The following is a 24,520-nucleotide window of genomic DNA, read 5'->3' on the forward strand; positions in this document are numbered from 1 at the left end:
TTTGACTTGTTCAACCAGCCTGGAATCACAAAGTATCTTTTTACAGTAATATCGAGCTTTCACGCCCGCGGATGTGTACAGCAGCAGACTTGTTTCATGCCGGTTTCTTCGTGTCCTTTATGAGTTCAGCTGCAGGCAAGTCGTCAGGTTGGACGCGGCCTTCCTCCGCCACCTCGAAAAGCGACGTGGGGTCTTCCCCACATCACGGGCAAGAGGTGGTTGTGCCGAGGACTCCGTGTCGCCAGTTGCAGGCCGAAGGCCAGAGAGAATCTCCTGCCGCTTCTTTGACTTCCCGTAATACCCCTGACTCTCCAAACCCCCCTCCGCCTTCTACAGGGCATGCATCTCTTGACCCAAAAGCGAGAGATGGTCCGTTCCCTTCCCGGGAAGACAACCGGATTTTGCAGAATGGTTTGATTGGACCGGACCAAAGAATCTTTCAGCAGGACTGTAGGAGGATTTCATCAGAGGGGGGTACATCCACTTGCTTGACTCCCGCTGTCTTGGAGAAGGCTTCAGATTCATCCCTGTCAGTTTCCGGTGAGATGTCCATGAATTCTTTCGCCGGAGCATGCCAGTTCCCTCATACACCTGTTTCCCATTCACGTGGCGATGCGCCGACACGTTCATCGTGTGCTGTTTCGTCTGGATGTGAAGACTGCTCTGCACTAGCTTCATCGAATGAGGTCCCTCATCCCTTTGCACGGGCTCCCTCCCATTCTCCTTCCCGCCCTACAGCTCCTGACGTCAGCGGAACTCTTCCTGTTTCCCCGTGGTGCCCTCGCTACAACTCTTTCTCTGCGGACGACGAGGAAGAGCCACTCTCAGACCCCGTCTCCGCTACGGCACACGTCAATCCGTCGGCCGCCAGTGACATGGCAACCAAGTCTGGGGAGGGCGGAAGCTACACGCGTCTCTCTTCGTCCGAAGCTTGTCGCATGCAGCCTTCATCCACCCGTGTAGCTCATGCTTACTCGGGGTGCAAAACAACAACTGATGCGGAACTTACTTCAGTCGCTTTACTCCACTCAAAGTCTCTCAATCCTCGTATCAAGAGTACGTCTCCAGACAAAAGGTGTCGTCCTTTTCCTCGCGTGTGGGGAAGAGGTGATTTGATACCTGGGGCTGAAGCTGTCTCACCGCCGTGCACATCTTCAAACCGGAAGACCAGAGCGAGAGTGGAGCAGCCTGTACTCCATCGATGGGGATGCGAGGTTCGCTTTTCGTTTCCCTTGAGTCTGTTCTCAGCCGTGAGAGATGAGGCGGCTGGATTCGAGCAGACACCAGGTGGACGTCCCAGCACGGGAGAGGGCCTGATTACCAGCTCGCGCTCAAGCTCTCGTGGAGGACCGGCTGGCGAAATCCATCCCCCGAGATACCGTTCACTCATGGGGGAAGAGGAAAAGTCTGAGCTACAACGGAAACTCCGAGCACAGCTCGCCTACCAAGAGGCGAGATTGTTAGTCGTACATGAGAAGCTGGGGCAGCGTGGAGGATTCACGGCCGCGCAGCAGCAGGAACTCAGTCGCCAAATACGTGAGCATCAGGAAAAGCAGCAGATGTTGTTGCTTCTACAGCAGAGACAAAAAGAACTGGAGAAGAAGAGGTGTACTTCTCAAACATCAGAGCCCGTGTCTCTGGAAGTCGAGTTTGCTGCTTTGCACGTGCGCTTCAGCAGTTTGCAGGTCAGAGCGCTCCGAGCCCTCTGGCATGCGCACGAGACTGAGTGTACCTGGAGAAGAGGCGATGGCGGCCCCGGCGAGACAACCCTGTTGCCGGAGAGCGGGGGGGAACAGGGAGAGGCGGAGGCGGCGGCCAAAAGAACAGGCGACGAGGAGGTGTTGCAGAAGGAGCAGTCTAGCCTATTGTCGGCAAAACCCACTGTCAACGGTGAGATAGAAAGAGCTCCCCAGGAACAATCGATACAGCGCTCTTCGGAGCGACCGAGAGCGTACGAAGTGGTGAAAGGGTCGGACCACTTTCAGGAGGCGTCGTCACCGTCCTGCACTCCGCACGAACAATTTGAGGGAGTGGTGAATTCCCGCGACGCCGAAGCACATGTTCTAGTAGCGTGTGCTCAAAGTGGCGTGGCTACTGCACCTGTGCTGGGTCTGTCTTTCGCCGGCGTCAGTCCATTGCAGGGGGACCTTGCAGGCAGCCTTGGGGTAGCCGGTGCTAACGGGTCGGCAGCCGAAGAGGCGGCAGGCTTGCCAGTATCTGGGCGTGTAGGAGAGAAGAACGGTACTGAGAATGAGCAGGTTTCAACTGAGGCTAAACAGAGAGGCAGGAGCGGAGGAGACAATGAGCCTGCTGAGACTGAGCGAGCGGCAGGAGAGAGGATCGAAGACAAAGACTTCAAGTCGACGGCTAAGACGAGAAAAAGAGTGGGGTGGTGGTCTTGGGCAGCTGACATTCTTCTCGGCAGCAGCAGCAGCGGTAACGAAGAAGAAGGGCCGGGAACAAACGGCGAACACGATTGTTCAGATGGAGAGGATGATGCAGGACGCCGAGAGCAAGAAAAGACTGATACGGAGGAAGCACTGGAGTATATCCCTGCAACCGCACAACAGTTCATGGCGGCTCGACGTGACAGTGACTGTAGAGAATTAGCGTCGGCTTCGCCGGAGGCAATGCTATTCATGGCGGAGACCTTGGACGGCGGGCGTTTGGACTGCTCGTGTCCCGTGTCTTCGTCTCGAGGACCAGAGCCGAGGAATGCACCTGCAAGGCCTGAGACTTTTACGCCTGATCGGGCCGCCTGTGTGGGCCGAGAGAAAACACTGCATGCGGATTGCGTCTGGGAGTTGGAAAGTTTTCCAGCGTATTGTGATGCATCGGGGCCGAAACCCACTCATGGGTCCAGACAAGGTAAAGACGCAGTGAAGTTTCATGAACGGCAAGAGACAGTTGATGGTTTATCGTCTGAGTCTGAGTATTTCTCCTCTGATTCTCGAGGCGAGCACGGTGACGAAATGGAGAGTACGACGGATTCTCAGGATGATATCAGCTGGAGGGACGCAGAAAACAGTAGCGATCCAGATTTATTGGGAAACGAGGAAAAGCCCGCGGATGTGCCGTTTTTCTTGCAAGTTCAGAGCGCTTGCCACGGCCAGCCCTTCTTTTTTCGAGTGCATTTTCCCGCTCTCAGCGTTGCTCTTGACCTAGTTCCAGAAGCGGATCACACACTATTTCTTCTCGGGACACCTCCCACATCTGTTCAGTGTGAATGTGGAGGTCCTCGTCTCGAGCCGCAGGTTTCGCCGGCCCGGCTGGATTCACTGGCGACCGACATTACTAACCGGCGGTCTGTAGCAGATGCCTGTCCGAGTGGAAACAGCGGTGGCGTCCTCTCACCTTCTGACAGCGCATCTCAGTTGACGAGTAGCGGAGCTGGTGCCGCGCCGGTAGAGCGGGGAAGAAATTCTTCAGACGGAGGAGAAGGTCCCGGTGAACTTGAACCTTGCAGTGAAGACGGGTATCCGTCTGTAGTTTCACCACGCATGGAAAAAAGAGCGTCTTCGAAGGGCGCGCCTTCGTCGGAAGGACAAGAGGGTTGGAGTCAGTTGCTTCCTCCTGCCCACGCATGCTGTCGGTCTGGTTTTTCTGCCTCCGGTGTCAGCAGCGCTATCCCTCGCTCATGCCTAAGCTGTAGTATCCGAACGTCGGGTGTGTTTCCGGATAAAGAATCTTCAGGTGATTCCGAAGCAAAGCTTGCAGGGTCAGTAGCAAAGACAGCTAGTTCTTTTTCAGGCACCTCGTCTTCGTATCCACCGGTCTCTGGCTGGCATTCAAAATCAAACGTCTGCAGCTTCTGTAGGCCTGCTTTGGTTGCAAGTGGCTGTGTAGAGGATCCTCCCTACAGCACTCCGAAGACTCGTAGAATTCTTCAGGTGGGCCTAGAGGGGCTATGTTTTTCTGCCTTTTGTCCGCGAGCTCGCGAAGGTGTTCCGGAATTCGACCTCTGTGTCCAGGCCGCGTGGGGGAAAGCACCACAGCGTCCCAGAGATATTAGAGTACGAGGGATGCCATTGCATTGCTTCAACGCCATCCAGCGTAGGACTCAGTCTCTGCAGGAGGCCCGCCTGCGACGGGGAGCACGTGGCGAGGTCTTCTCGGGTCTGCAGAGACGTCTGTCGGGGCGGGAAGGAGACGACAAGGAGGACGCAAGAGGGACAGCTCGAAGACGAGAAAGGAAAGAAATGACTGGGAACGAGCCAACCCCCACGACGGAAGATAACGAAGAAGAAACGGAGGAATATTTTTTCGTGCTTGGCCGTGTTTCTACGCCGTCAGAACAAGCGCTAGGAGGTAATGGACTGAAGCCCGAAGAAAAGGCTGTCCTTCCACCAATCAGAAAACTTTGAGTACACTACTTCTTTGGATTGGTGTGCCGTGTTATGTTCTGTCTGAAGCTCAGATCGTTTATCTTGGCGTGCGTCTTCACCTTCTTGGCGTGTCTCTCGTGTTTCCTTACCAAATAATTCCCGTTCTCTTCGCACGAGCAGCCTGATACCGCCCGCGGGTGTGCAGTTATAACTAAGACAGTAGTCGTCCGGACAGGAAGAAAACTTGTTCAAGGGGACAGGGCGTCGAGCTGTCTCTCGCAGCTTGCTCACAGTCCACGATGTCAGGATTCTCGCCGTAGTGACTTTCCGGCAGCTGTCTTGGTGCTCTTGTGTCCCAGGCCTAGATTCTGCTGTTGTGCCGTGTAAGGCTGCGCCTTCTAGCCCCAGGAGCAGAACTGTACGGCAATCTCCCTGCTCAGTGGTCGACTCTAAGGCAAAGACGGGTGGAGCAAATGAAGGTGAAGGGAAACTGCTTTCTTCGCCTGCCGGTTTTTTGCATGACAAACGCCGCCCTGAGGAGACGCAAGCTGTCGCCGAGCAGCCAGTGTCCCCGGCCTCTTCCCTAGGTAAAGAGGAAAGGACCTTCCTACTTGGTGAGCACAGATCGCCTGTCTCTTCCGCGCAATGGAGAGGAGGGGTCAAGCGAGACTGTCTACGCATCTGCTCTGAGACTCCAAACGGTAGCGGGTTCAGCGTTCCGCACCAGGAGCCTCGGGAAAACGAGTCAACTGAGGGAGCTGCGCATGTCTCGACACAAGGCGACAGATATTTTTTTTCTCGGCTTTCGTCGCTCTCGTTCTTGCCGTTCTCGAGGAAATCTGATAGGCGTCCTCCCTCAGCCACTGCCCCTTCGCTAGCTGTCCCTGATAGTACAGATGAGACGCAAAGAAATGGTCGTCAGGGATCGGTGTCGCTGGATACCTCAGGAGCACCAAACCAGCACGGTCCAGCCTTGGCGGGAGACTCATACGGCTCCCAGCCACCGGGGGAGTCCTCTGATCATCCGGAGCTATATGTTGGAAACCAGGGAAAAAGACGGAGTCAAGCACTTCAGTGTGGACTATTACTTTTGTCTCGCGAGACCCTTCAGGATGGCTGCCTTCGTCTGCTGCGGACCCCGCTGTTTGAGAGAAGCCCGAGCAGGGACGGAGACTCACATAGACGGGTAAAAGCGCAAGAGAGCAGGACTCTCAAACACATGACGACTTTCGGACTTGAGCAAACGGTTCGCGGGTCACCAGCAGTGAAGACAGGAATATTCTCCGGCACACTCCGGTTAGCCGTCTGCGCCTTCCTTTGGTTCTTTGCAGTGACTTTGGCGCAGCATTATGGTTATCACAACTTATCTGTGCCTAAACGTAATCATTGTGCGACGCTTTCAGTATAAGGCACTGAGCAGGTCGCGTCGAAAGCCGGGATTGGACTGATCGCGCCTCGGCCTCGGGAGGAGCCTCCTGAGTGACACATGCACCTTGGTACGTAGGTGTTGCAGAGTGGTACTGTGGGCGTCCGACGGGGATTCCGTCCGGCTGGCGGGAGTTTGCTTGTCCAAGCACCCCGGAATCACAGGCTCTCCACGGTTCGCCGGGGTATCTTTTCACTGGGCGCGTTCCGCCAACTGGAGAGAGCAGTGCACGCCTGTACATCGGAAAACGAAGCGAGTCTGAAATATCAGTGGGCGGTGTTCTGAGTGTGAATAGAACGTACGAAGATGTGACGAGAGCAGGCGCGGGGTGCGGCCGAAAGCCGGCGGGAAGCAAGATTGACTATTCGCCTCGACGTCAACGTTAGAACGGGGGGACTACACTGTCAGTTATGATGCTGTCGTGACCTAAGCCGGTTGCTGCGTTTGGAGGCGCCTTGAACATTACACTCGAAAGAGAAAGGTTACATGAATGAGGACCCTGGGGTATGGGTGTGTATGAAAATGGAAAGCGTCTTCCGAGTGGTTACGATTCCAGAGAAGGGCTATGTCGTAAGTGCGCTGCTTTCTCAGCATGGCTTGCTTTTGTGGTCAACAGGTGACAGCTTGCGAAGGGCGACCGCTGAAACCCTTAGAGGATTTCCTTGATCCGCCACTGTCTGTCCCGTCGTATCACAGCGACAAGCCTTCTCCTTGTCCGTCTACGACTGCCTCTCTTCCACTCTATCGCGTAGCTCTGGAGATTGGAGATCTTCAGCTCCGTCTCCATTCGCTCTCTTTCTTTTCTGCTCTCTCATCCTTCTGCAGACAGGCGCGGAAGCGCTCGGTTGAGCCGCAGCTTTGTTTGTCACCCTCCCTAAGCACTCGAGAAGGCTGTATTTCATCTTCTCCTTGTTTCCCGCCTAGGTTTGCTCCTCTTAGAGCTTCAACTGCCGTTCCCGCTCAGCCGGTCGCCGGTGAAGCAGCCGCCTGTTGGTGCAACTGCTGCTGCTGCTGTGATGCAGGCTGTTTCGTGGGGACACACGAAAGAGCCCACCAGACAATAGATGCGCTGCGCGTAAGGCCCCCGCGCGCATGCAACAGCGCCAGGGATGCAGGGCAGGACTGCCTTGTTGTCTCAGGGGTTCCTGAGCCGTGTATTGAAGTCTCTGACGGGATGCCGAATTCTCTGTCCTCGAGTGACCGCTTCAGTTCAGGAGAGCTTGGCCTGGGTGAGTCTTCCCATGCATGTTTCTCGGCCACTTTTCAGGGCGAGGTATCAAGGCCCAGGAAACCCGAAAGGTTGTCCTTCGGCTCCAAGGATCTCCGCGCGGTGCCGGAACAGTGTCCCAACTTTCTCATCGCAGGAAGAGAAGAATGTCTTCTTCAAGAACCTAGGTGAGACGGAGGGGTCGCTTTTTCCCTACTGCAGGTCGTAAATTCCCACAGGCCGTCAAGGAAGACAGCCGCGCAATCCGAGTAGAGTATATCCCCACCACGTTTTTACTTCGAATGCCGGCAGGCGTAGAGTACAGAAAACCAAGCGTCTATGAAGAGAAACATGTGGATACCGTGGGCAGCAGACGTCGACGAGGAGGGAACAAGCATTGTTTGTGGAAAACTGTAGACGTGAAGAAGCTACCTGCGTTCGGAAGGTAGCCGTGCTGCGTAGCAGTCAACACACGCGGTCTGTATTGAGAATCTTCACAAAGTTGAGACGCGCCGGCACCGTGACACCCCCGCCTCCTCTGCCCACCCTGACAGCAGGGCGTTTGTTTTCAATGATATGTTCATAAAGAGCAGGAGTATCCGTTCTTCATACTATATCCATCGTTTCCTGTCACTCATGCATTCGCACTGCAGGTCTGTAGGCAGCAAGTGTACGCGCGTATAAAATCTATGTTGGTTCGAATTCGTGCAGATTGACTGCTTTGTGATTCTTCGAGCAGGACACCTAAGCGTCGCGACCTCTGCCAACATAGATCCTCTTCCTGTTTCTTCTCGTCAACTGATTTTGTGCTGCGAATGTCGTCTGCCGACCTGAGGGTCGAGGTTCATTCCTCTTGCTCTTCGGCTGTACCCATAGTAGCCCCTCGTCAAAACTTCACTCAGCAGCTCAATATGAGCTCGGGTTGCCCGTTTGTGGATGAACATCTCAAGTGGAGAGAGGAACACCGGCAAGGCAGCATGTCTAACAGAGCACAGCTGTGGCGCGAGAGGAAATACAGTGTGTCGAAGTGGCTCCGGCTGCGAGTAGAGAATATCAGGTACGCTTGGCCCGTCAGCCGACCAGGGGAATTGCGGATAAATAGCATTTAGGCAGACGCTTGTGCGCGAGAAAGCGCGTCATGTTGGTGGACGTAAGACTGAAGACACATCGCCGCCAAGAAGCGGAGCCCAGTGGAAGTTCTAGGATGGAACCTGGATTACTATAAGGATGTGTTCTTTCCCTGACTATCGTGCGCGGGCATGCTTGCCCGGGGCGCCCTTATTAATCTCTGCACTTTACAACGGGGTGTGGAGTGTGCAACCACACGGGCATTTGCTCTTTCTGTTTTGTCGGTTTACGCATCTTCTGTTGCTAGTGCGCGTCTTTTCTGTATCCATATGTATGTTTTTCGGAAGAGAAGGCGACTTGTAGAGAAGTTTTGTCTTGGCGATGTGCAACAGACTGATGGACTGTCTCTTGGTATTGTCGCAGCGCGAGTCGTCAGTCGCTTCCTGATGAGGTGGAAACAGTCGTGCTGCCTGCTCTTCTTACCCACACCACCGTGTTTCTCCCGACGCTTCGAACTACCTCCCCACTGCAGCCATTTTCCGCTACACGGCGGACAACGGCCGTTGCTCTTGCAAACTATCCGCCGTCTTCTCTCGTTTCCGACGGAGCAATCCGTCGGTTCCGAAACAGTCCGTTTTCTCCCCCCTTCACAATAGTTGAATCTTCCTTGTCTACTACGCCGACTCTACTGTCCGAGTCAGCGGCGGCTCCCAGAAACCGGTCGGATAGCTCTGCTTCGCTGCTGGCTTTAGAAGAAAGAGACTACCGCGTCTTCAATTCCTCTGGACCGTCCGAACTGGCGATACCGTTCGGCGCGCGGGAGGCTCGTCGAGGGCGTGTCAAGGGGGAGCACGGTGGATCGTCAATGGTGCCAGATGCTAAGCTAGTCGAGCTTCTACCACAAGTGTCTCTTGGTTGCAAAGCGGAAGGCTCTGCTGGTGAAGCAGCGTTTGATTCTACAAGCAATCAACAGCGATGCATGAAGAAGGAGGGACAGAAAGCGGAGAGCGGAACAACTCGGAGGGGGGGTCCCTACGTCGGAGTGCAAAGCCTGGGTACTCGGGAAACACGTTTGTGCCTTATGGTGTCTCGGCTTCTCGTTGATGTCTTTCCCGAAAAAGGGGAGACCGGGATCATGGAGGCAAACGGAGGCAGCACTGTTTCCCCCCGAGCTGTGCCGAAGCAGAGACAGGAGGAGGAGGGAGACCAGCAGCCGCCAGACAGGAAGGGGTGGAGGGGGGGCGAGGGAGGATTAGCGTATGAAAGCAGGACCTCGACTGCCGTTGATGATGCTGAGACACCAAAGAGGAAGCTTGCGGGGTGCGACGAGGCTCCGGGAGCGGAGCCATGTCTTGGCAGTGCGAGTGATGAAAGTTCTACGCGACTGTTTTTCCTTGACAACCTTCTTGCTGAAGTTCTGGAGGTAATACGGGCAGCGTGAGAGAAGAGATCTGCAGTCTTATTCTCTATGACCTATGTGTCTCAGACTTACAGGTAGACGTACACATGCCGCAGCTCTCTGAGAAACACCAGAAAACCTTCTTGCTCCTCGAGACCCGGTGAATTCTCTCCAAGCTCGAACTCTCAGAACTCTTAGTCAGAGGACCTGCGCGCCCCCCCGCTTCAGCTTATCTTTTGTCGATTCATTTCTTTCACTTTGGTTTTCACTGCTGTCTACTGTTTCGCAGTACCAGAGTGACGGAGATAGTACGCCCGGTCACGCTCCCAGGCCGAACATGCACACGAGTAAGGTTGCTAGGACTGCACGCTCCCGCGTTCACCGCGTTCAGCAACGCGCCGAGGCTCTCGTCTCAGTACCGACTGAAGGTGCAATCAGTGGCCCGAGACCGGTTCCCGGATTTCAGCACTCTCGTCTTTTCTCCGCGGCTGACTACGACCACGTAAGGGCGTCTGGATGTCGTGACAGTTACGCGCGGTCTGGGGAAGCCTTTTGTGCCTCGCGCCAGGTGTTGTCGCTCTGCGCCTCGTTGCCTTCTTTTCCTCGGACGTCGCCCGGGACCGTAGTGATTCCGGCTGATCCAAGTGATTCTTTCAAAAACGGGCCGGCCGCGTGCCTGATTCCTTTGTCAACACTTCAGACCTACTTTCGTCTTGAATCGGCCTCTACGTCTTTATCCGTTGAAGCTTTGAGGGTTGCTCAATGTGCAGTGGCTGGTACGTGTTTGGGTGTGACCGTGTTTCTGCATGCGGCCACAGAGTCGGCGCACGCGGCAAAGAGAAATGTAGTAAATGGCAAGCAGGCTTGGTCTCAAAGCCATTCCGGGTCTTCTTCGTGTGTTTGTTCGCACGACCAGCATGAGCTACAGTGCTGCAAGCGGCGGGCATTTGAAAGTAACCGTACTCCGGCGGGAAAGCGGAAGGCAGTAAAAGCAGCTCGGAGGGTTGGTAAGCACGACAGCATTCTTTTTTTGAGTCCAGACGGCAGTCACCTGGCCCTGGACGACACGGGCACGACATCTGAGAGATCCCATGCGGAAGTGCGCCTTCTGCTTACGGAGGTGTGCGCGATGGGAAGACTGGCGTCATACGATGTAAGTGGCTTCGGACGTCGGGGCGCAACTGACAGGGGGGGGCAGGGTGACAGTGTCTTGCCTGTAGTGGAAGATATGTGCCAAACAACTGGAAAGAAAGCAACAGGTATGGATGTGGACGACGCCGAAGAGCAGAGGAGGACACGTGGTGGGAGACCCACTGTGAGTGTGCTGCAACGCCACAGAAGGAGCCACGGTCACAGCCCGTGTGCATTCTCTGGTGACGAGGATATAGAGACAGACGCTTCAACTGAACCGTGGCGACAGCTGTTCCTTCCAGGGTGGGTCACCACGGAATCCAGGGGAAAAGTAGAGGAGGCTTTCGATCAGAAGCCTTCAGGAGAAATACCGGCCTCACAAGTAGAAGGGGGAGCTAGTCAAAACCTGCTTTCGTATTTCCGTAGAAATGAAGAGGGAGAGAGTCTGTCTTCCCCAGTCTCCACTGCGAGCAAAACGGAATTACAGTCCGTCGGCGTGAACGGCTTCGTAGAGGAGAACTGGGAGAGAGCTTTTCTCACAGAGAGTGACTGTCAGGTTTTGCAGGGGAGACGAGGTTCGGAGTCTCCGTCTCTTCTGGTGCTAGAGTTTGAGGGGGTTGTCGGAGGGCTGTCCGGAGCGTATTCCGTTGATAGCGGGCGAGGTACGCACAAGGCCCCTAGTGCTGACCCTGATGCAGCACTGAGGGAGGAAGAAGCGACCGACGCTAAAAACACCGTCCGCTCCGCAGGGAGGAAGGACGAAGACACGCTGGCCAGAGACGAAGCACAGGGCGGCGCGCACGCAGGTCCTAGAAGTCAGAGCTTGCAGTCAACATGCAGGAATTCAAAAAAGCGCGTACAGGGCTGCGGACGTGCGCGGCGCCAGTGGTTTTCAGTCTTCGAAGCAAGTGCGACACGGGAGAGCGCCTTCTTCACTCTCTATTTCCGGTCCGCACTGTCTCCTTCCTTTTTGCCCGGAGAACACGGGGGAGCGGGTTTCTATCCTACACCTCCTGTGATAGGGCAGCAGTCGTGTATGACTTTAGCTGAGCACGAGGTCCGTGCGGACACCGGGACAGCAGGGTGGTCCGGCCTGCGTAGCAGCGAGCGAACGGCTGTGCACCAGAGTAGGAGCCAGCCTTGTTCGGCGAGAGATTGGCTCAAAGAGGGGGGGAAAACTTCCTCGATTTTTGACGGTTTTCAGCCCTCTCTCGCTGAATCAGCTTTGGTTGTTCTTCCACCGCTCCCTGTGTCGTTTCCACCATGTTTTACATATTCGCAGCTTAGGCCTTTGACTCTTGGTTCTTACGGTACCGACAAGAGCAACAGACATGCGACTCCTGCCGCGACGTCCTCCACTTCACAGCGGCCGCCCGCAGCAGTGTCCTGGGCGGTTGTCCGCGAGCCTAGTGTAAGGATGCGGCTTCTCTCGTCGCCTGGAAACGAGCATCACGGAGGAGGCTCTTCGGAAGATAAGCAGAACGATATGACGTCACATAAGGAGACAGGAGGTCGCATGGAAGACAGCAAGAGCAGAGTATCTCTTCGTGCATGCGAGTCGCCGCTCCGAGTATATGTATTTCCCGAATGGCTTGGAGTTCTCTCGGCTGCCATCGCGCTGCTGGGTGGACTCCGAGAAATTTGTATTGCATCGTCTGCTTGTGCGGCTCAGATGGACGCCAGCCATACATGTTGTCCGTGGCGAGGACCGAGAAACCCTGATTTCTGTCACAGGAGTCGAGGCCAACGCAACAGAGCAAAACGACGCGTGCACAGAGATCCTAAAACTCTAAAACGTTCGCCTTTGGAAGGGCGGCCTGAGGCGACTCCAACATCTCCACAAGCTGGCAATAACAGCGGCTCCGCGTGCACGGCGTTTTCACGTCCTGGTGCCCAGTTGCCGTTGCAGGAGGAGAAGTTGAGCGATCTTCTGTTTGCGAGAGGCTGTCAGCGGAATGCCATCCTCGCAGGCCAGCTCCCCATGCAACACAGTCCGCCATGCCCCCCGAGGCGCAGCAGCGGTGTGGACTCCGACCGGTTTCCCGTGAGGTCGTCTTCTCGGATCTTCGGTCCGTCTTTTTCACATTCTTGCACGCAACTGGCCTGTAAGGCAATTCCCTCGTTAGTTCCTCTCTGGCTGCTTCATCAGCCGTTTCATGTCCAAATTCCTTCCATCGTGGTTGTAGGTAGCGAGGCGTATCTTTGTCGACGGGCGTTCCAAAACGGTAGGCCAGGGTGCCAGGGGCGTGCATTTGAGCGGGGCCTCTCAGCCGCAGCTGCTGCAGCTGCAGGAAAAAGTCAAGAACGTTACGCTCCAGCGTCATCCCGGGGCTGCAGGCAATCCAGGTTTGCAGATGCTGATAAAACCCTACGGGGAAAAACTACCGCTTGCGTGGCCGAGACGCGTAGATCCGAGGACGAACACTTTACGCGGGACTCACAGTCGCCAACTGCTCAGCTAAGGCTGCGTCCTGTCCTGATCCTGCACCTACCGAGTATTTCCTGGAAAGCCGGCCATGCCCAGCTGCGAGGCCTGCGTCTCTCGTTTCCTGTCCGGGGCTGTTTTCTTCCACGTCTTCCGCCTTCCTGGGCCTGCTTGGAGCGCTGCCAGCCGTCAGCAGTCAATGCGGGCTATCGTCTTGATACTCCTTCCCACCCTTCCACGCAGGTACGGCGAGTCGAAGAAGAGCGGGGGGCCCGAGGCCTCCTGGCAGACTCCCAGCATGGATCAAGCGATCCCGTTTCCCGGAGAGTGTTTGATAATGAGTTTCAATCTGTTGCCGAGGTTGGGTGTCTTCAACTGAGCACGCACGTGTCCTTCCTTCGAGCAAATTGTCCCAAAGTATTGTCGCCTTCCTCTCTCTGTCCAAAAGATGCAATACACGAACACCTATCGCGTATAACGCAAGCCGGTGCCCAGTCGCATTCCAGCGCGTTCTCAGCGCACACTGACAGTGCCGGCGAGTTGAAGGAGCCGGTTTCTCACCTTTCGGTGCAGAGTGCTCGTATCCTCCCCTGGCCTTGTGCAGTTGTGCAATCACGCATGACACCCGCCAAACTGGATATCGATGACGGCCAGCTTACTCGAGTAGTAACCTGGGCCCTTTCATGCTTGGAATCCCTAGATTGCTCAGCGAACAGCACCCCAGCTTCTTCCCGCAGACACGCGGGAGTTGACAGCCGACGATCGATGGCAGTACTGCGCGTAGCCAGGACTGAAGAGAAGAAGCGCAATGTTAGCATAGATTCCTCTCCGCTAGCGGCCCAGCCAGCTGTGCCCGGTAACACTACGGACAACGTGGGAGGGTGTACGGGTAATGAAACTTGTCGTGGAAAACAGGAGGGGGACAGCAACCGCCTTTGCGATGCGGCTGATGTGAGCCACTCGTATAGAAAAAGTTGCGAACGGCAAGCAAACTGGATCGGTGACGGGGAGCCAGGAAGACTGTCACGACGGTCAGGGTCGAACAACGAAAACCAACGGCTCCTTCCGAGAAAAAAATGTTATCTTGTAGGTGGTGTGGAAAGAGGAACACGAGCGACACTAAGGCACCAGAGAAGAGGAATCGAAACGAAGAATACGTCCTGTCGACGGAAAAAAAAGTCGACTTCTACCAACCTTTCTCCGTCATCCGTTCATCTGAGGGGAACCAGACAACCATCCGCATGGATGTCTAACGTCGGCGTGGCACTTTCTTTCGCAGGAAGTTTCACAAGCCGGTGGAGAGTGTCGGACGGACAGACTGGCATTCCAAAACGTTCAGCGCCGGTCACGGAGCGGGCGACTTCATGTAGAGAGACTTCGAGCTGTAGCGACGAAGCTGCGCCTCGTGAAGCCCAGAACGGTAAACATCTGCTGCACGGTGAAGCTGCCAGTCACTCTGCGTGTCCAGCTGGTTCTCCATTTTCTTCTGGCCGCTCTTCTCAGCAGGCGAATCTACGGTTCTCTCTTCCCCGAGTCACTGTCAGCATTTGGTGTCCTCCACACGGAGCGCGTTCCTTGTCCGCACCTGTCAGCGTGGACGCCCCAGTTGCTGGTGTTGCGTTCTCCGGGCGCTCCGTAGCGCTCCTGAGCACTCAGATTCAAGCGCTGGTTGATGCGCCGGTGCTCGAATTGGAGACACGCTCCCAGACAGAGTTGTCGATCTCAGGAGCCCTCCCTCCGCGTTCGAGCAGACGCGCACCCGGCGCCGAGAATACTACGTCGGAGGGGCAGTCCTGTGAATGTCTGTGTCCTCGAATCGTTGGCGAAAGCCTGTCGTTGATGCGCTGTGGTCCTTACTCAGTCGCTGCGGATACCAGAAGCCGTCCCGGTAGCGATACTACTTGGACGCCTCGACGCGTAGGCGCGGAGGCTTTCAGTGGACAGGGGCACGCTGCCCAGCACTGCTCAGCTAACAATACCCCGTCCCGGAAGGCTGGTGTCGTTGGGTGCTCGTGTGCTCCGGCGTGCCAAAGCTGGTGTGGAGGTCAGGGCGCAGAGGTCCCTGTAGAAGGCGGACCAGGCTGTGGAAGTCCCCTGGAAGGAGGCTTTGTCTCCTCTCAGAAAGACGCCCGGACTCCAGACTGGTGGCTTGCATTCACATGCAGTACATACCTGGTCTCCACGGCGCCTCAGCGAAGACCCGCCGGTGGTGTCAACGGCAGTAGTTTGCCTCAAGTTTCACGGGACAGAGCTGCATGGGGTTCTGCGGCTCTGCCTGTGCTCACCGGGGCTCCGTTGGGCGAGAAACGAAGGCGTGCCTGGTGTCAGGTGTGGAAGTCTTCGCGTCATGTGAGAGTTCTCCCTGTGTCGATTCTTTGTCCAGTGGCGTCCCTCGTCCCATTTCTTTCGGCCTACGCAGCAAGCGCGCACCTCTTTCTGACACGGAAGAAGTTCCCTGCGTCTCGCTGCCAGGAAGAACTGCTTCGCTCTTCTTGTGAAAGAGGGGTGGTAAAAGCGGGGAGGATGGGAGGGGATGTTTTGTCACGGGAAGGAGAGGGACTACTGTGCGCGTCGGAGTGGACAGTCGAGCTCGACAGTGCCTGCCTCTGCTTTCCAATTCAAGACGAACTGACGGACGCATCGGGACGTGGTCGCATCGACCACAGTGAGGACACCACGACGAAGTGCGCTTGCCGACCCGCAAGAGCAGCTGCTGACGAACAGCTAGTCGAGGACGCGAAATTAGACGCCCAGACTACCGACAGAACTACAGCGGTGGGAATTCCGGGAGCAGCGTGTCGTCGTTTCTCTCCTCTTCTGTCCAAGAACATTTTTCAGTTCCGTATCTCCGAATGCTGTATCAAATTGTCTTGCTGCGCGTCGTCCCCGGCTTTCTCGCCGTCTCTGCCTCTTCCTTCGTCACATGTTGGCATGGACAAGCAAAACTGGGTTTCGGTACTGCTGGCACGTGCTGCTGTTTCAGCTCACCTCTTTCCCGAAGATCACAAGTACGAAGCCGCAGGGTCTCGGCCAGCTCCTGAGGCGTCTTCTGGTGATGCGCTTGGATACACGATGCCCGACCTCCCGCCAGCAGAGAGCAGAAGGTCGCCGTGGCCTCCTTCCTGCGGAGGTGGTGATGTCTCGACCTCATCGATTCCCAGTTCCTCGGACGGCATGTTTGCCAGTGGTTCTTTACTCTTGCCGTGTGTGCTGCGCGTCGAGATCCGATCCGGTGATACCGGTCTGAAGGATACGCTGAGGGCACCTGCATCGCGTGCAACAGCTGTTTCTCGATACAGCCGTCGGGTGATCAAACATACCTTAACTCCGGTCCAGTCACGGACTGAAGGAGTGACGCCGCATCGCTGTGTGACTCCGGGTGACAGCGAAAGCAGAACAGCGGGACCTCAGCGGAGTGGGGGGAAGCAGGCTCGTTACCCTTTCTACAGGCTTGCGGCTCCGTTGCGTTTGTGGCCTCGACGAACACAATTATACGGCCCCGGGCCGCGCGGATTCCCTGCGGACGTCCGTTTGGTAAGCAGTGCACCAAGGAGCAGGAGCGGCACGCCGCCGAGGCCGTTTCAGAAGATAGGGGTCTGCGTCTCAGCTGTCCGTTTGCTTTGCGAGGGACACCAGCAGGTTATCGCAATTACTGACTTTCTTTCGGGGCTTTTCGCGCAGCTTTGTGCTCTTCGCAAGGCTCTAGCCACTCCTTACAAACTACGGCAGTTTCGCCGATTAGCTCCAGCAGAAGTTACATTACCGGTCTGCGGGAGAAGAACGACCGGCGAGCTCTGCGATACCGCGTACCATAGCCTTACAGGCCCGAGCAGAGTGGGCGCGTCGAGGAACGCAGGTACGAAAACGGACGAAGTCAAGCTCGGTACAGAGGTCGCGCGCCAGGGAACCCTGTGGTCAGGCAAATGTGCGAAGCGGTGCGAGAGTCGGCCAAAACTCTGTCCTTTTTTCGAGATGGCCTGTACGGCTGTCGGGGGCATTATGGCAAGCTCGGAATCCGAGACAAACAGGGATATTGTACTGGGGGAAACAGGCAGCGACAGCGGACAGTCGGAAGAAGAAACCCTTCATGAGTCTGTGCGGACACAGGAGAGCATTGTGTCCTGTTCGCAGTCGACACATACGTTTAGTATGCACGTGGAGAAGCTGGAAATTTCCTTTCCGCCTTTGGTCTCATTCTCCCCCGACTTCTCCGAATCTTCCTTGCATCCTCTGTCTTTTGCTGCCGTCGCACGTATTTGCGTGGAACAAGCGCATTTCCAGACCACAGTAACTCCTACGTATTACCAGGGACTGGGGCGATACTGTGCGGACGATCAGCAACTCCCGTGCTCTGAACACGCCGCGTTTGCAAGCTTTCCTCTGCGCGACTGCGCCAAACAAAGACTAGCAGACGGACTACATACCCACGCATACAAACAGTCGCCGGCAAGGCCTCTCCAAAGCCAACCCGACGGCTTTTATATCTTCAACAGAGAAACGGAGCTGCGCGTTTTGCGTGCAGAGGTCACCGATGGAGCGGGATCCTCTTTCACTCTAGCACAAGACTGCGACGGAGCGAACGCGCCGTGTTATCCTGACCGATCAGAGGTGGGTCGATCCGAGATGCCCGTGCCACATGAGACAACACTAGAAGCTGTCAGATGCGACACTGGCAGAAGACGTATTACACACGCAAGCGCCAGGGACGGGGGAAATGCCGGAGACGGACACTGCAGCGGTAGAGGAGGAAATACGTCAAAGAACATGCTCTTTGGCCTGGTGCTGCGGATCACAGATGGAGGACCAAGAGGAAGCAAAAGCACCGAGCCAGGGAGGGTTAGTGCGTGCGGAGCCCGGAGAAGCGGGACAACTATTAGCGCAGCGTTGGGATGTGTACAATGTACTCTGCGAATGAGCCCCCTGATGCGCGGCATAAACGCAATACTTGCCACACCACAGCTCGTCCAGGCTGCCAGGCTGGGAGGGGGCGGTCTCGATGATGGTGATGAAACAGATGGCTTCTACAGCACAGGAGGCAGTAATAGCGAGGACGGAACGCGTGGTGTACGCTCCTCCGGACGCCGTGAGCTGCATGAGGAGCCACAAGACAGCAGTGTTGAGGAAGGCACAGAAGCAGTGCATCCGAATGAGGAGACTTTTGACTGCTCAGCTGCTCCGTCGAGCCACTCAGACTCGGAATTTGGCTCCCTTGAAGCAAACTTGTGCGTAAATTCTTGCTGGGTCCTCATTCCTGTTTGCTGGGAGGAGAACGGCTCCTGGGCGTCTGCTGCCGAGGATAGTTTCCCCGTCCCTTACTTCTTGACGGAAGACAAAGCTCTGGGGTTGCATTTAGACGGCATTGCGTTGTCAAAACTCCCAGAAGGGCACATGCAGAATTTGGCCGCGAGCGCACCTACAGTTTCCCTTCGTGGACCTCTGTGGATGGTTCAATTCACAGAAGGCCACCAAGAAAAAACCAGGGCGCAATTTCCCTTCTTACAAGAGTTTCCTGGATTCTCGGCTTCCCCGTCGCCTTGCTCCGACACATCTTCTACGGCGTCCAAGCCCCCCATGGTGCGTCAATATCCAGTGACACCGCCGTGCAGAGGATCGGAGAAAGTCGGCAGGAAATGCCAACAAAGCCTTTATAATCCCACGAGAGAAGACTCCTCTGTCCGGGACTGCACTCGGTCGACGACCGCAGCAGTTACTTTTCTAGGGGATCGCGACTGTGTGTTCACTCGGACAGGAGGAGAAGCTGGCCTTAGGGATTTCATTACTTCAACCTCACTGACACAGAAGACCCTGCAGTTGGATGTTAAGGCGTTCTCGGCTTTCTCGTGCTTGCGACGTCGCGTCTATAGAGAAAGGCCAGCGCGAGGAGGCGCACGGCGGGCAGACCCCGTCCGTAGATGTGGTCGCTCCAAGGACGCTGCACAGGGCGTAAGCAGTGCAATGAGGAAGAACCGAGAAGTCTGGCGCTCTTCGTACGGCCCGGTGGCTTTCAATGCTGCCTTCATTGGGCCGCGGATAGGGAATTGCGATTGTTGTCTCGGAGCTGCGGGTTCCGGAACCGTATTGGATGGTAACAGAGCGTCTGCCCCTGGCGCCGGTCGTCCGTGTGATTGTCAGTACAAGCAATCTTATGTGTGGAGTTCCTGGTACCGGTCCCCCTTTTTGGCTCCAGTCGAAATCGGTCTTCGGGCACGTGTGTACGAAGTCTCCTGGAGTCCTGCGCTGGGGTGCCCGTCGCACTACGCGCAGAGCGTGCGAGAGAGGGACGCGGTACAGAAGGCGAAGCCGAAGCAAGAGGAGTACAGCGAACTGGATTTACGTTTTGAACTCTCAGCCGTTCGCGTGTGCGGAAGCCCGCAAACTTTTCGTCTGGCGTTTGACGTGTTGCGTGGCTTTGGCGCTGATGGAAACAAGAGTGCCTCACAGGACGGAATGAATCAAGATTCCTGTCAACGGGGTGAGGGAGTTCCGCAGCTTCAGCGGAGTGACAGGGCGCTTGGAGAAGTCGGCCCGCAACGGTGTCCGGCAGGTGACTTCGGTGCTTTCACAAGCAACAAACGTGGGAACGAAACTGAGGGATCGAGTCCGCCTGAGTCTCGTTCGCCTGGGGGAAGGCCATATCGACCCGCCCGTGCGTCAGGCGCATTGGAGGTGCCAGTATCTTCACTTCTTGCTTCACACGGACGTGCTGACGAAAGGCGAGGGTCTACATTTGCCCTAGTGCCGTATCTGTGTCTGCTTCCAGTATCCTCGCTATGCCCCACGTGCCAGGTTGTTGGCCGACCGAATTTAATCAAGGAAAAGGGGCTTGATCAGACGGAGTTCTGTTCGCCGAATGATGGGTACGGTTGTGTGGGGCGGGAGACCTTGTTGCACGGTTATTTTCAGACGCCTGCAGCCCCTGAAAGAGCTGCGAAAGACGCCTGGTTGCGTCCCCATGGAATTTTACTGAAAACCCCTCTTCTCAGCGAGTTTCCTAGTGGAGAGTCGGACAATGGGAATGCAGCAGTCAACTATGCGTTGGCTCTTGGACCGTTGGAAGTCGACAAATGTCCTTCGCTAGTTTCGACTTCGAGCGAATCCCTGGACACTGCGCCTGGTGGGGAGCGTATATCACCAACATCCATCGATATTCTTGTCAGTTTGGACCGGCCAGTTTCTTTGTATCATGTGCGGGGGGACGCAGTAGTCCTGAAGGACGGGCAGAATTCTTGCGGGACACGCACGCAGTGGGCTAGTGCATTTGGCCGAGTTGGACGTGTGGAAGAGGCCAGTGGAAATGTCTCCAGAGGAAGGCAGCATAGTGCTGACGAGGCAATCGTGTTGAAGCAAGCGAACCAAGAACTTAGAGACGGTGAACAGGCAGCACGAAGTTCCAGCCCTCCCCCTCTGTTTGGTGTCTTGCCAGGTCAAGGTGAAACTTCGGGTGGTGGCCTCGAGAAAGGTAACGACGGAGTCTCCTGTTTAGCGGCTGATCCTCCGCTCTGCTCCGAACCGCCAGCACAACAGCACCAAGTGGGTTCATACTCCCGGCGGTCTACTCTTTCGCACTGGTCCATTGTGCGTGTTGAGGGTCTCGACGAGGTTGGCCGTCGCTTCGTCCCTTTAGCTGACGGTGACGCCTCGATTGAGCCGGAGTCGCCGTCGACTGCAGCTGGGCCGGCTCAGTCGACAGACAGTCACGCGCAAACTATTTTTGTGGCCCGAAGGTTCCGCTTGCACTTTGCTCATTTTCATCCCCAAGGCAGGGAGCGTGCTTCGGGTAGACCGGATCCGTCTTCGGAGGGTAAGATGGGACATTGCCAGCGTAGCGCAGCTACTGAAACAACCCAACATGCATCCAAAGGTAGTCTTGCCGTTGGCGACAATAGGACGCTACACCGACAGGAGAGGGCGGACCTCGCCTCTCGGCAAGAGGTCGTGTATTTGGTGATTCGTCTCTGGGGGGCGATCCCAATGGGTTCTTGCTCGCAGACTACGATTGTTCGTATGAGTTGTCGAGAGCGTATCTCCTTCCACTGGCCCTACACTTCGCCGACTACTTTGTCGTCGTTCCCATCCTTCCCTTCTGTCTACACCAGCGGTGGAAATGCGTTCCGGAAAGCGGCAGACGAGGAACAAGCGGCAGAAGTGACGGCCGCCGCAGCGAGCATATTTGTTGGGCGTACATGTACTCAGTACTCTCTATTATCTACTGTTGACAAGATGCTTTCACCTTCCGCGGAGGTACGGGCTGAAGTGAATACGTTTGCCGTACGAGGTTTGGGGGTTCACATCAACTTGAAAGGGGCTTCAGTAGACGTGATGGACCCGCGAACGCTTGTACCTCTCCCAGTACTTCATCCTGTTCTCGTCCGTTTTGACTATCTCGCTCACGACGACTCGGGTATAGTTCACGTCGGCTCCGTTATTGCGCTCCGTAAGCTGGGCACCGGGGAGAGCGGTTTCCGTGGGCGCTGTGGTCCCAACCAGAGAAGAAAAGCTATACAACGCCTCTTGATGAATGGCGCGGATTCGCTTTTTCGGGGAGGTACACAGGTGTTATATTCTGATTCAACTGCTGGAGATCCGAGACATGCAGCTGCTCGCGCGGTAGTCAGCCCGCTCCCTCTATTCTGGATAGGAATGATGAAAAGGGGAAATCCTGCTATTGGGTTGAAGCTCAACGGCAAAACAGAGATCACTCTAGACCCCCTGAGGCTCTCACGGCTTGTCTACGCAGCGTGGAGCCTGTACTCTGCTGCATGGTCGACCAGCTGTTCGGAGAAGTGCGAGGAGAAGCGTAGCTCGCGTATTCTTTCCAGTTCATCACTGAGTTGGGCGAGAGGGCCGGGAGAAGAAACGCGCGGCCCTGTGCGAAGCGCGGACGCGCTTCCATGCTCGCGCCGGTCGCTCAACAGACTCAACGACAAGCTCTGCTTCTTTTCGCCTGCCGCAGAAGCCCGACAACGTTTTTGTCGTTTGTCCTGTCTGTCTATCCGGGAGCCCGTTTCTCTTCGACTTCCTGTTATTCTCCACAATCTGATTTCTGTCCCTCTGCTCATTCAGCAAGCTCCTTATACAATTCCTTACAATTTTCCTTTTACTCTTTCTTCATCAGGCACTTCGTCGGAACCCTTCCACTCAGGAGGACCCACGTCCACTCCAGCCGTGAGCCTGGCTCCCGGAGCACAGCTGGGCCTCGTTTGGTCTCCTCCCGCACCTTCGTGGGCCGACGTTCCGGTGGAAGGCGTCTGTGTCGCAACATCGGACACCTCTTCAAAGCGTAGTCGTCCTGTGCCTTTGTCACGTCAGCTTCTGGAGGCGTCTTTTCAAATCTGTCTGGACTCTCCTATTGCAGCAGGTTGGTCTGACAGCATAGCACCTCACATGCTTACACGGGCGAAAGGGGCATGCTGGGCCCGTATTACACTCCCCGTTATGAGGCCCCTGCATTGGCAGCCTACCTGCGAGAACGGCGCTCTCAGGAGGAAGAAGGGGCCAGGTGATCTAGAGCGACACGGCGGAGGTGAAGAAAGAAGTTGGCAGACCGGTGTCGCAAGTATGGAGGACCGAGCGGGAAGCAGGACCGTGGCTCAAGAGACCAGGGTGACACCTTCTGAAGTTCAGGGAGCCGAAGGTCTGCAAGCGACAAGTGGAGATCCAGCGAGCGGTGCGCGGGGGAACCCTGAAGCGATGCGTTTTGGCTATGACATCTTCATCCACATTGTGCGCGTAAATGCGGTACAAGTCCGGTGCACAATTTATCCCTCTCTCCTCATTCACTCTGTTGTGCCAGATTTTCTCTTCGGCTGCAGGCTGTCTCTACGAGATTTCCAAGATTGCTATCTACCCGCTTCAGTCTTTCCGAATGACCCAGGACGTCAGGATGCAAGCTTGACACTTAATGACGAGCAGAAGGGACGCTTGGCTTCGGGGCTGTCTTTTGTGTGCGGTTCTTTAGGCACAGGTCTGCAACATGCATCGGACTCTTTCCCCGGTCACTCAGACGAGCGCCTCGCGTGTGGCGATTTCTCCGCAAGCGGCTTTTCTGTGCAGAGGTGGCCGGCGGAAGGGTTCGAAGGGTTCAGTTGCCTCAGCTGTGGACGTTCAGCATCTGAAACAGTGATAAGAGAAAGAATGAGTGAAAAGCGCTCTTTGTTTCCGCACTGCGCCGCAACAGCGTGTGAACGTACGGCCGGCTCCGGTGACCTCAAACGAGATCTACTTTTTGAGCGGCCCTTGAACCATCGCCTTTTAGCACATGAAGGATCTGATTCTCCCCGCGGCGCTCACGATCCTGGAGAGTCAGAGACAACCGTCGTTGCCCCGGATTCCTGGACAGGAGTACTTATTCCTCGGCCCTTAGCGCAGGACAGCGGCAATGAGTCGTCTTTCTGTTTTGGGGGAGTGAGTGTAAGGCTCGTTGCTATGCCTGCTTGCCTGCCTCCAGCTTCTGAGCTAAACCTCCTTGGACCCGCGGGCGCTCACGTCCCACAAATCCCCGAAGAGCCGGGGTCAACATTTACCGGTGCAGCAACTGCTGCACACGGCATCGAGAGAGGGTCATGCGAAGAGACCACGGCACGGGAACAAGGCAAGCCATACGGTCGCGCCCAAGGTACGGGGAGGGAAGATATGTGTGCTGCCCCGTACAAGAGAACTGGCCGGAGTATGGACCAAGCTGACGGAGCGTGTTTGGGCTCTCCACATGAACCCTACGGCGTCATTAGTTCTTCATTCCTCACACCCGAGCTCAGAATGTGGGTTCCGGATCCAGAGAACGTGAGGCGGCGTTTCTCGCAGTGCGCTCAGCAAGGCATTGCCAGCAACGAAATGACGGTGATTGACGGGATTGAATGTGGAGTGGCCAAGAAGGGTTCGTTAAGCAAACCCCGAGCCACGATCTCCTGGTGGAACATGCGTACTACAACCGGCGGGGAAGACGGGCAACAACTAAAAAGACGAATAGGGGCAGAGCTCCCACCGTCTCGGTTCTCCTGTGGCCACGTTGAGGTGCCTGTTCTCCCCCGTAGCATGCAAGTGCACCAGTGCCCAAGAAAGCAGCGTGAGTACCCGGCGGAACTCATACGAGGCAGAGACAGTAGTACAGTTTTGAGGTGTGGAACGAACGGAGAGCCAGAGCGTGCAGTGGTGTTTTGTTCAGTGCACGATGTGCAAGAATTTTTTGTCGGCACCCCTGCTGAAGGTTGTATCGACGATGATGAGGTAGCGAAGAAGGCGAAGAAGACGGGACAGAGACCAATGGGCAAGGGCCTGACGGCGCGGCTGCTACAGAAAACCCCTCGCGTTCTTGTCATCTCCGCTGGGCTTGAAGTATACAACTGGTCTCCCTGTGAACTGTGCTGCGATGTCGAAGGTTACGGGCGCACTACACTCGTCACACCCTGGCATTTTACGCAGGTTCGCTGGCACACACAGGCACACCGAGCGAGCACGTGTGTTACTGGACCTGCGGGCAACCATCAAAACAAGTGTACCGCAACATCAACAGAAGCATATTTTGCCGCCTGGTTTTCGCACT

At 56.0% G+C, this 24,520-nt stretch overlaps 1 protein-coding gene across 1 annotated transcript in view; it reads left to right on the top strand.

Moving 5' to 3' along the window:
* Window positions 1-24,520, top strand: part of CSUI_000174 (amine-terminal region of a tm vesicle-mediated sorter) — a 39,238-nt gene that overhangs the window by 4,004 nt on the left and 10,714 nt on the right. Inside the window, exons 3-8 of the mRNA XM_068060408.1 lie at window positions 130-4,308; window positions 4,685-5,511; window positions 6,368-7,146; window positions 7,698-8,015; window positions 8,450-9,449; window positions 9,715-24,399. Of these exons, the coding sequence (XP_067927641.1) occupies window positions 130-4,308; window positions 4,685-5,511; window positions 6,368-7,146; window positions 7,698-8,015; window positions 8,450-9,449; window positions 9,715-24,399 (21,788 nt within the window). The remainder of the gene's footprint in view (window positions 1-129; window positions 4,309-4,684; window positions 5,512-6,367; window positions 7,147-7,697; window positions 8,016-8,449; window positions 9,450-9,714; window positions 24,400-24,520) is intronic.

Source organism: Cystoisospora suis, assembly GCF_002600585.1.
Source record: "Cystoisospora suis strain Wien I chromosome Unknown contig_72, whole genome shotgun sequence".
In the NCBI taxonomy this organism is placed as follows: Eukaryota; Apicomplexa; class Conoidasida; order Eucoccidiorida; family Sarcocystidae; genus Cystoisospora; species Cystoisospora suis.